Raw genomic sequence first — 12,081 nt, 5'->3', positions numbered from 1 at the left:
TCATTGGGAGAATTAGCATTGAGAGTGATCGTAAAGTACAGTGAAGTTCAGTAGTTCCTCTTCTGTTATGTTTGCTTTGCTTTTACTTGAGAAAAGGATTAATGTTCCTGTCCCCAAATTAAATGTTGTGGATTCTCAGAAAGTCTGCTTTATGTTCGGAGAGGCTTGATCATAATGTGTTACTCATTTTATACCAGGAATCAGAACTTTCTAAATTTATAAGTACTATTCAAAGCTGTATTAGAGAGATTTATAGATTACAGCTACACTGTAGTTCTTGTAAACTGACTTGACCTAATTAGCAAAGCTAAATAAGCAGTACAAAATCAGACAATGATTCATAAGTTATAGAATTTGCATGTAAAACAGTCAGCTACTCATTACAAATGCAGAAGCAAGAGGCTTGCTGTTTTTCTTCTTCACGCTCAACTACATGTGATAAAACTTAATTCCAAGTTCCTTTTCGGTTGCCTGTGAAAGCACAGATTTTTCTACTTTAATCTTTGTGAGCAGACAGTTTGCATCTGAAAAGCAGAACTTTCTGCAATTGAAATTGCATTTTACAGTGAAAATTCAGTACTACTCACTTTAAAAACCTCATCCTTCCCTCAAGTCAGCTTGAAATCAATCAAATAGCTGTATTACTTTGAAGGCTTAAGTGCTCAAAAAGGAAATGATGCTTAGTGGCTGGTTTATCAGACAGAGTTATTTTGGGTCCTCACTCTACTTTCATATGATGATTTACTAAGTTTTAGTCTCTTTGTTTGGAAACTTTTTTTTAAAATATATATAAGGAATCAAGAAAAGCAGTATACTTTGGCCCATCTTCAATTCATAAAACAGTTGTGGGGTTTCAGTTGAATCTCAAAAGACGGGAAAACTCAGAGAGACCGTACTAGAGCAAATGGGGCCAAAAGCAGGTATGGTGAGCTAATGAGAAAAAGGAAAAGATCAAAATGTGGAACACATCTGTCATCCTCAAAAAGCAGTGAAGATGGGGGGAGTTTGGGAGAAGAAAGGGCACCTGTTACTGTTGATAGCTGGAAGTCTTCTACCAATGTGGAACTAGAAGCCTAGTCTGAGATAAAACTGTATTTGCTCAAACCCAGCCAGCCAAAGATCCCTCTGCATAGCAAGGTGTGAGGATCAGCTTACTCTTGAAATGACGCTGCCATCTGGGGTTCACTTCTCTGTACATTTGCGCTTTCGTAGGCATATGAGTTCTTGAAACTGTCAGTGGAGCACCTGGCTTAGACTTGGGAACTACTGTCCCTTTCTTTCCAGCACCACATGGAATCAGTTTTGCAGAGCTTCCTTTCTTTCCTTCTTGAACTTGTACTATGAGTAGTGTTTCCTACTGCGCTTGCCGTATATCATGTTGGGTTTTTTTTCTCTCCAGGCACTTATGGATCTGTGCAGCAAATCTCCCTGTAAGAATAAAGGCACGTGTGTCCAGAGCGGAGCCCAGACTCGATGCGTCTGTCCATCTGGCTGGACTGGTGCTTACTGCGATGTGCCCAATGTCTCGTGTCAAGTGGCAGCTTCACAAAGGGGTAAATAAGCATCCTCTGTGTTTTAACTGAAAACATTTCTCCATGCATTCTTAATTGGCGCCTCCTTTCCCTATATGCCTGTGAACACAGCGTGCATTGGAAATCCCAGAGAGCTTTGCCTCTAGGTGGTTGATCATGATCACTTCTAAGCTAAAAATCTCTCTGCAAGGTTGTGTTTTGGGAGTCAAGGCTTTCTTGATTCTCCCTGACATAAGAAGCTAGCATAACAACACTAGAAAAGAAGAATTAAATATTTTATGAAGTCTCAGAGTTTCAGTAATACTGTTTTATGTGGCCTGCCTTTTTGGAAAATAAGCTATTTATGCCGTTCTGCTAAATCCCAGGCAGGCCAGGTTTAAGACATGTTGACCTTGTACAAGAAGGGCATCTTGTAACTCATGATCTTTGTAAGTATTTTCCCAGAGAATACTGGCTACTGTGTGCTATATAGGTAATACTGTGGCCCCCCAAAGTACTAAATTCCAGCTTCAGATGATGTACATGTAAAAGATTTGGTTTTTAAGTGAATTTCTTCTTGGAAGGTGGCTTGTAGCCCAGGCTGATGGATAGTCTCAAGCCATTTTCAGTCCAGGAAATCCAAACAAGCAGATTCAGTGTCAAAGGAGAAGGATGTCAAACTCCCCTACCTCTTGCAGACATTCTAGGCACAAATACTGAACTTTTGTACTGCAACAGTAGTACTTCAGATGCTTATTCACCAGCCAGTGGTAAAATAATACAGCAATACAAATACTTTATGCTAGTGTTGATGTGATGATCCAAAGGGGACAGAGCAGTGACTTCATTTGGAAGCCAGTTGTCGTTCTGACCCACAGTAATTTAACAAGTAACTCTTCAATTTCTGAATTTCAACTTTTCAATTCATTAGGTCTAGCCATGTTCATTCCTGGCTGAGCTACCAACAGTGGCGGCAAGTGTGTTTTACGTGTTTGCTCACTTTACTTAACTTTGTTTCAGGAGTCGCAGTAGACCAGTTGTGCCAGCACTCTGGTCATTGCCTCAATGTTGGAAACTCGCACCACTGTCAGTGCCAGGTGGGTTACACTGGCAGTTACTGTGAGGTGCAGCTGAATGAGTGTGACTCCAGCCCTTGCCAGAATGGTGCTACCTGCCGGGATCACCTCGGTGGATACCAGTGCGAGGTAATGCATGGTGATTTAGTAGGAAGAGGTCTAGATATTTAGAGCACTGCAATGCAGAGGAATCCAAAGAAATCAGAAACACATGCAAGTGGTAGAATAGCTTCAAAGAGGGGATAAAAGCAACCTGCACCTGGAAAGAATTTTTAATTTAGCTGTGGCAGAAGCAGTGGTCCTGAGAGGCTTTTAAGACTGAATTAGAGGTGTGATCGTAAGGAGGTGTGGTTGATGGGCATTTGAACTCCTTGCCTCTTTGGAGACGGAGTTCTGTTCTTGAAAGATTTCATGCCCGAGGTGTGGTTTATATTAAAATATATGTAGAATGCATTAAAGGAATGTTCTATTCTCCCTATTGGATGGGCAAAGCATCCCTTGCCTCTCAGACTGGGAAATGCCTTCCCCTGCTTTCTGTTTCCTACAGCTGAGGCAGAGAGCAGCGTAGGCTATGATAATATGGTATATCAACCTTCCTAAGCTTTTCAGAATGCTAGAACACCTTCGAAGCTCATGCCCGGAAGGAAATGATGAGTTTTATGTAAACCTTAAGTCAAAACTACTAAGCCAGTCTCAGCGCTGAAGGGTGTCAGGATTTGATCGCTGTATTTTGCAGGAATAAAGTTACTCAAATTCAAACATGCAGTGTGCTGTTGAGTAGTCACATGGTCAAGTTGTGTGCTTAAGCTGGCTGGCTCTGCAGCCCTTGAAATCACTTGCAGTTGTGTAGCTACAAAGGCAGTCATAATCTGTCCCATTGAGGGTTTGTTTGTCTGTGTTAGCCTTTCTCAGATGTCTACTAATGTATCTGTTAGGAGAAGATTATTCACACTTATTTTTATACTGGCAGTGTGTGCCTGGGTACCAGGGTGTCAACTGCGAATATGGAGTGGACGAGTGCCAGTTTCAGCCCTGCCAGAATGGAGGAACATGTATAGACCTCGTCAATCATTTCAAGTGCTCCTGTCCACCAGGAACTCGGGGTATGAAGCTCAGCAATTAAGTGAATGTTACAAGAGTGAATTTTCCTTTCTGACTACTGGTTTCATAACGCAGTCTAAAGGGAATGCATTATTTTCTTTGAAGAATGTTCCCAGAGTGCACTGAATCCCTTGAGATACATATTTTCTCTTTAAAAATAAATGCTGCTTTTTTTGTTCTTTCTTCTTTTTCTTTTTTCTTCTTTTCTTTTAAAGGAATAGGTCATGACAGTGTCCTTTGGGAATGTACGATCCATCTTTGGCAATGGGGATGGACTAGATTACCATTAAGATTACCATTAAGGTCTCTCCCAACCCTATCTGTTTTGATACAGTAAATACAAGGTTTCTTTTTGGCTAGGATGCTATGAAATATACAGAAAACTTGCTTAGTTCTTGCATAATTTCCAGTGTCCTTTACTTATTTAAATTTTGGCCCTGCATTGTCCTCTGTCCTGGAGTCTTTTGTGGAAAAGAAGTTCAGTGCCTCTAGGCTAGCTTAAACTATTTCAGCAAATTTGGGCTCTTTTATTGAAAGTTCTTGTGTTTTTTTAAAAAAGTCCATAGTTACATAATGGTGGTTTTCAGTAAGTATGATTCCACAGCCTGTTTAATGCCATGTTTCTCGAAACCTAACCTTCCATTTCCCTGTTATATCTGACTTGATGGCCCTGACTTCTACCTTTGAAAATATTCAGCATTGCACATTTTAATCCATCAGTGAATGCTTTCTGACTTGACTTTTTTTCTTAAGTTTATTTCTCAAGTCAGTTAAAGATTTTACATTCCTCTGAACTTTTTCTTTCTGAAGTGTGTCATCTCAATGTAGGCAAAATCTCCGGTTGTGTGTCAGATAGAACTAAATTCTTGGTTCATAAAGTAAATTTAAGTAAAATTATAAAATAATCTAATATATTTTCCTCCTGCCCGTGCATATTACCAGTTTATTCACTTTAGTGTGGCTGTCAGCACATCTCCCCAGTCTGTAATAAAGTGTTTATTTCATTGTAAATCATTGCGTTAGCAATTCTTCATGTATTGTTCTTAATTTGGTCCTCCAATTGGAAAAAAAAAAAAGTTGCTTCTTATGCCTCTACATCAAAGTGTGAATTTATGTACCAATTTCTGCATTGCCAGAATTTGTGTTGTACTAAAACACCCATCCTCCTTTGAGAGGTTCTGAATGTATTGCTTTTAATTCTTCAGTCTTTATTTGTTGAGATGAATTACTTTTTGGATGTGACTGGGTTTTTTTTTTTGTAAATGAAAGGGATTAGAAAAGATTGATATAATTACTTATGATATCAAGACTTAGCTTTTGTCCCTGGTCCAGTTTAAAATGAATACTTTACTAATGCCAGCATGAGCATCCTCCATGTTTAGGTGAATGGCTTTACTTGCTCCAGATGAATCAACTGTATTAATGGACAAAACTCCTTGCTCAACTTACCCTCTCTGCCCCTTTTATCTGTTACACTGTGCGGTGAAGGCAGAACCAGTGCCAGACACTGTCTCTTGAAAGGGAGCCCCGTAGGGAGAGGGAGAAACTGCCATCCCTAGCCGGTGTTGAGAATTTACCGTAAGTCCCCAGAAGCCAAACTGTAGGAATGGCATGCTGGCCAGGAATCTGTGTTTTATCACAGTTCCTTTTCTGTTGGTTTGTTGTTGCTTGTTTTAATGATGTCGCTACAAATGCTCTTTGCCAAGTTTCAGGGTTACCACCAAGTTAAATGAATGGTGGGAAGCTCGCAGCTTTGCAAGGGCAGCACAGGGCTCTCCGGCTATGTTCAGTCACAGGGCTAAATTGAGTGCATCTTTTTTTGGTTTGGTTTGGTTTTGTGTTTTTAATTATGCCCTTAAATTAAGTCAAGCATGAAAGCTGCTAAATACCAGTATGACCTACCATTGAGAGCAGCCTGGATCTAAAACACATGGTCCCTAGGTCTGATCTGAGGCTGGCTGTCTGCATGGGGTGTGGATTGCATTAAGCGGGGATCTTTACCTGTTTATATCTGGGACTGTGTGTGACATGGTCTTAAAACTTGATGAGCAGCGTAGGAAATGAGGCCATGACACTGTATCCTCAAATTGTTACTTTTTACTGTCTTGACAGGCCATTTCTGTGAGGAGAACGTCGACGACTGTGTTTTAGACTCAGGAGTACCTCGCTGCTTTAATGAAGGGCAGTGCATTGACCAGATCGGGGGCTACAGCTGTATTTGTCTCCCAGGCTTTGCAGGCGAGCGATGCGAGGGAGATATCAACGAATGCCTCTCTAATCCTTGTAACCCTCGTGGAAGTCTGGACTGTGTTCAGCTGATAAATGATTATACATGCATCTGTCGTAGTGCTTTTACTGGTGAGTAGTTGTAAACATGCTTCCAATTTCAGAGTAATAGCTTGAAAAATGGTCATTCTTTCCCTTTCTGGCAGCCATGTTATCTAGTCACTTCCCTTTGCAATATCTGACTGTTTCCCTACACCATGTCTTAGTTTTTAAACCAATCTTTCTTTTAAACCTTCTAAGAAATTTGGCTTCCAGAGCTGTCTCGGACAAAGGAATCTCCTGAGACACTTGGCTGCCAGGATATTTTTTTCTGTGGTCCTTTTCTCTCCTTCATAATTCCACATGTCTAATACTGGAAGTGTAACTGTTCACGTGTCAGCTTCTCCATGGCTTTTCCTTTCGCAAAGCAGCATATGCATTTTCTCTACAAATCAGCGTCATGGTATCCCTAATTTGCTTTTGGCCTCCTTTTCTACTCCTCGCTCCCTTTCTTCCTTACATTGGTGATGTGGTCAGGGTAGAATACTCTATGCATAGACAGACTGTACATTCCTAGCTTAGTGATGTGATCCTTCCTCCATCCAACTTTGAATCACAACTTTGCAAGAATTTCACACTGCACAAGCTTATGTCTCACTCTCTCTAGATCTCATCTTTGTTAGTGTTGCTGCTATTCTGCTTTCTGCCTCCCACTGGGCATAAGTTTGGGCTAATAGTCTCCAGATGTGTCTTAACTTTCAGCTTTCCAGTTTCCATGTCAGTTTAACTTCTTATGTATTCAGTTTTCCCCCGTTAAACCCTTTCACTTTCCCTGCTTACCAGTGACCTTCTCTGCATGCTTTACCAATAGCTTTTACTCTTTTTTTTTCCTTAAAATTTAAAGACGCTGTGATTTTCCACTAAATTTGTGATTGTCACATGCAAAGAGATCACAAAGACATACATCTGAAGAATTCATGTAGTAGTTTTTGAATGCATTACCCAGATTGACAAAAGAAGTTCCTAAAAGAGCAACATATGAGGGAAGTGGAGCCAGGCTAGCTAGTGGGACACTGGTGCAGGTCATCAGATAGGTTTATATTTAAGCTCATCTGTTAAGCTTGCTTTTATGAACTATGCCTTGTGTTGCTTCTGGCTTTCATGGAAGGGTTGCTAGAACTTGCAGCGTGGGGAAGGCAGACCTGCTGCACCCTAGGAGGAGCAGGGAGAGCTGCTGTGTCTCAGACATGAAATCTGTCTGGAAACGTTAGGCACAGAGGGGGAGCATGCTTCTTCCTTTAGCTGTTCGTCTTCTGTGCATTCCACATTGACCCTTCTGCCTGGGAGGGGATGGGGGTGGCTTTGCTGTGGTTTGTGACTGATAGGATGCCAGGACTCCATGGGCCATCCTGCCCTGTCTGCTCCTGTCTGCGAACAGTCTTGGCTGCACATGTGTGGAGACTTCTATTAACTTTTTCCTAGGGGGTCCAAGTCATACTTAGGTCATCCTCATCTTTTTAAAGACTGGTGTCAGAGTTTGACTCTGGGAGCTGCTGCAAACGCTAGTCAGTGCAGTAAGACCTCTCTGTCTAGCTGATCAGTCTGAGGAGGCTCTCTTACTTATCCTGTTCTCTCATGTTGCATCTGGTCCTGAGGGTTGTTCATTCGTGGTTAGGGAGTGATTTGCCTTTGCACTCATTGAGCATCTCCCAGAAAGTAAAGAAGTCTTAGGAACCCTCAAATTGATGTGGTACAGCACTTTCAGCCTCTGTGCCTGACAGACTTGGGGGTGACAGCAGCAAATTCTGTCTTTGTGCTGGGTTGCACACAGTCTGAAGGAGGCAGACAAAGTGGACTGTCTCCAAATACCCCTTGTGGATCCTGGGGTTGTGCCTTCCTCTACCACTACTTTGGCAGCTACTTAGAGACCATGTGTTAACTGAAGAGATGTTCCCTACCTGTTCTGAGGGGAGGGTCTCACTGGAGTGTTTGCCTTATTGGCTATTCATTGGAGTGTTTTGCTTTGTGATGGCTTTTTGATATGCACACACATGCATTTCTCTGCTCTTTTCTCCCCGTGTGTGTACGTTTCAGGTCGTCACTGTGAGAGTGTAATAGATGTGTGTCCCCGGAAGCCTTGTCAGAATGGAGGTACCTGTGCTGTTGCCAGCAATATGCCGGATGGGTTCATCTGCCAGTGTCCTCCGGTAAGCACCGTATCCTGAAACTGGATTGCCTGTCTCAGCTGTAGAGTTCTCTAGCTACAGTCTCATTAGTTTCACTGGTCCACTGTAGGTGAAGGTTATCTTTTCTGTACTACTTGCAAAGCTGTGTCCTTGGACACTCTTTACCCACATCCTTTAGTTTACCTCCTTAGCTGGGAATCAATCCCAGGGCTTCCAGGTGCCCTAAGAGAGTGATGCTGCCTGTTGTTACCCCAAACAATTCTGCTGTTAAGGCAGGATAGCTGGCTTTTCTGTCTTAAACCTAGCATTAAATCTTGACAATTTTTTTGCTACCCTGTGTTCTCTGTGCTTACTGCAAGATTCCCCTTGTCTGTGGCTCTTCTAAGTCCATTTCAAAATGTAATGGAGCCTTCTAAGTTCCTAGTTTGTTCCTAGTTTATCCCTGAGGCAAGATCCAGAAAATCACAACTCCTGCAGTGAGACTAGAGGAATTAACGGGGGAGAAAGGGTTTGCACGTGACACCTTGCCTCCAGCCCTCAGAGCATTGAAGAATGCTTGTGAGCCTGGTTGTTTTTCTTTTTTTCCCCTGCATAGGGTTATTCCGGAGCAAAATGTGAGTTCAGCAGCCACAGTACTTGTGGACAAGTGAAATGCAAGAAGGGGGAGCAGTGCATCCAGACATCTTCTGGTCCACGGTGCTATTGCCCCAAGCTGTCTGTGGGAGAGGAATGCCAGACAAACACGGGTTGTGCCAGTGCCCCCTGCCAGAATGGTGGAAGCTGCCACCCTCATTCTCAGCCTCCTTACTATTACTGTCAGTGTCCTGCTCACACCCAAGGCAGCCAGTGCGAACAGCCCATAACTTTCAGCCCAGAGCCCCAAGGATGTTTGGATTCCCAGTGTGCGGAAAAAGCAAAAGATGGCTATTGTGATGAAGACTGTAACACTCATGCCTGCCAGTGGGATGGAGGCGACTGCTCCCTGACAATGGAAGATCCTTGGGCCAACTGCTCCTCTTCATTGCGCTGCTGGATGTTTTTCAATGGACAGTGTGATGAGTTCTGCAACACACCCGAGTGCCTGTTTGACAACTTTGAATGTCAGCAAAATAGCAAAACATGCAAGTAAGGCTTGACCCTGAGAACAGTTTCTCTGTGTCACTAATATATCTCCTGCTAGCGCTTTCAGTAGTTGGTACGCTTCATGCCTGCTGCTCCCATCTCTTCCGTTGTTGCTGGTCCTTGCTTTTGCTGAAAGTTTGGCATCAAGGAGTTTCTGCTGCTCTGTGTACTTTTCATCTATTTTTGGAAGGAAGTTCTGGAATTTGTATGCTATGAACTAAGCTGATAGCCTGAGCAACAGTAATGTGTTAACCTGCTTGATGGATGTGCCCTAACTTCTGTGGAAGTGTAAACAGGAGGCATTTCACCCTGTACTAGATTTTAATAGTACTGCCTCCTGAATTTCACTCCGTACCAGCAATACCTGTATTTTTATCCCAGCTGTATTTGCTACCTCTGAATGCGTTTTCCAGCTTGTTTGTCGTGGTACTTCGTTCTCTTCAGTTATTTGTAATAAATGCTACAGCTTTGCTGTGATAATTCTCCCTTGGTGAGGCAGGAGGTGTTACAGCTTTATCTTAGTAAACAGAATAAGCAGTTCTCTTCCACTGGTACCAGAATTGAACCACATGTTCTTGGGGTGTTCTGTGCTTCCTACTTCCACCCTGCCGGGTTGCAAGCTTATCCTGGGGTTATATTTCTTCTCCTTATATCCTGAATATGAGTGTTATTTTACCTGAAATCATTAGGAGGAGTGTGAGGCCTTGGCCCCTAGACTGAAGGTATACTGTACAGAATGTGTATGTCCTATATGCTGCCTGTAACCCTTTCACTGTTCTAGGTATGACAAGTATTGTGCAGATCACTACGCAGATGGCCGCTGTGACCAGGGCTGTAATAGTGAGGAGTGTGGCTGGGACGGTCTGGACTGTGCTGGTGACAAAGCTGAGAAGCTGGCAGAAGGGACCCTAATCATTGTGGTCTTGATGCCCCCTGATGAGCTGCTGGGCGATGTTCGCACCTTCTTGCGCACTTTGGGAACTCTCCTGCACACCAATCTCAGAATAAAGCTAGACTCCCAGGGAAACCTTATGGTATTCCCATACTATGGGGAGAAATCAGCAGCACGGAGTCGGCGATCACTTGTGGTCATTCGCAAACACAGAGAACTAGAGCAAGAGGTCATCGGGTGAGTGGATGCCTTTGTGTTCCTCTGGTCTTGTTATGCTGGTAGCTCTCTGGGGTGTTCTGGACCTTCTGGGGCTGTAGCCCATCTATGTTTTTATGCAGAAATGTAAAGCTATTGCAACTGCCAAATTCAGTGCTGGGGTGGAAAGATTAACTTAAAAGGCTGCAGTTTAACCTAGTGCCTTGGCAAAAGTTTCTGTTGCTGACTTCTGTGCTGTTTTACTGTGTTTCTGCAGCACCAGGGTGTTCCTGGAGATTGACAACCGTCAGTGTGCAGAGGATTCGGAGCAATGCTTTCACAACACAGAAGCTGCTGCAGCTCTCTTAGCTGCTCAGGCCATCAAGGGCATGTTGCCCTATCCTTTTGTGTCTGTCCAAAGTAAGTAATTGCAGAGGGAAAATGGCTTGTGGAGCAAGGCAGTCAGTAAACTTGGGCTTGCAGAATTCATGCTCAGGTTATTGATCATATGTCTCACTGTTCAGTATGGTTTCTGGGAGCTAATTTGTTTGTCCCCAGTTATAGAAGTATGCATGTGCAATATGCTTATTCTGCTCTGAGAGGATGTCTGGTTAGTAAGGCTGGGCATTTAAGTTTGGAGCCTAGTCATTTTAATACCTGTGGAAACAGTAATCTCTCATGTTCTGCAGCAGTGTCACACACTGCAGTGATCTTGTCTGCACTAAAAACCATTCATGTGCTCTAAGTCATGAATTCAATGAAAAAGGTGCCATTAGAAGGCAGGGCAGGAGGGCATTCCTCAGTCTACAAGACGTTTTCTCCTCTGGCAATACGTAATCCCTTTGATTTGTGCTCTCCTATCCCTCAGTCTGAGGCTCAGCTGCAGCCTCGTACTAGATTGGCAATATCACTATTTCTAGTTGGGTCATTCTCATATCTTCATGTAGATCAGCTCTCTCTACACTGATTCAGGGTGGCTGTCTTCAGCCAGCACGACTCTTGAGGAAGGAGCAAGACCTTCAGTTCAGCAGTCGTATACTCTAAAAAATACTTTGAGAAACAAGATCAAGGGAAGACAGGATGTATTCTTACAAGAGTTGCAGCAGAGCCTAAACTTCCTCAGGCCTTTGCTCTAAATGCATCACAGTATAGAGACAGTACACTCTGTGGGGAAGACTGAGTGAGAAAAGAAAGTACGTAGATTGAAGATCATTGCTTCCACTTTGTTAATCTCATTGTATTTTAACTGGAATTTTTAGGTGAACCCTTGTTACCACCGAAGACCCAGTTGCTTTACCTACTTGCTGTGGCAGCTTTGATCATCCTTTTAATCCTTCTCTTGGGTGTGATGATGGCAAAGCGTAAGCGCAAACATGGTTCACTGTGGCTCCCAGAGGGCTTTATTCTGCGCAGGGATCCTAGTAATCATAAGCGCAGAGAGCCAGTTGGGGAAGATGCTGTTGGACTCAAGTAAGTTTGCATTTAGGCCACTGACAGTATGTTTATTAGTGTGTTAGAGATTTTGAGAATGTGGTGTACAAATCTTTCATGAAAGGCACTTAGCTCCACAGAGAAAGCTGCCTTTTAAGCTAAAACTTCTTAACACTATTTCTCTAAATTTTAATGCATCTGTTTTGGACAGAAGAACTTTAATTAACTGTAATCTATAAAATACTAGTAAGGAATCTAATCTCCTGGGTATGTTGGGTTTTCTGACACTGTGTAGTTCAGAG

The 12,081-nt window shown here is 42.9% G+C and overlaps 1 protein-coding gene across 1 annotated transcript in view; it reads left to right on the top strand.

Moving 5' to 3' along the window:
* Positions 1-12,081, top strand: part of NOTCH2 (notch receptor 2) — an 88,593-nt gene that overhangs the window by 63,989 nt on the left and 12,523 nt on the right. The window contains exons 19-27 of the mRNA XM_075711205.1: positions 1,400-1,553; positions 2,532-2,716; positions 3,558-3,690; positions 5,801-6,046; positions 8,048-8,160; positions 8,735-9,264; positions 10,043-10,390; positions 10,626-10,768; positions 11,608-11,818. Coding sequence (XP_075567320.1) covers positions 1,400-1,553; positions 2,532-2,716; positions 3,558-3,690; positions 5,801-6,046; positions 8,048-8,160; positions 8,735-9,264; positions 10,043-10,390; positions 10,626-10,768; positions 11,608-11,818 — 2,063 coding nt within the window. The remainder of the gene's footprint in view (positions 1-1,399; positions 1,554-2,531; positions 2,717-3,557; positions 3,691-5,800; positions 6,047-8,047; positions 8,161-8,734; positions 9,265-10,042; positions 10,391-10,625; positions 10,769-11,607; positions 11,819-12,081) is intronic.

This window comes from Pelecanus crispus, chromosome 5, assembly GCF_030463565.1.
Source record: "Pelecanus crispus isolate bPelCri1 chromosome 5, bPelCri1.pri, whole genome shotgun sequence".
Classification (NCBI taxonomy): Eukaryota; Metazoa; Chordata; class Aves; order Pelecaniformes; family Pelecanidae; genus Pelecanus; species Pelecanus crispus.
The sequence above is the reverse complement of the archived record's forward strand: the minus strand, read 5'-3'. Positions and strand labels throughout refer to the sequence as shown.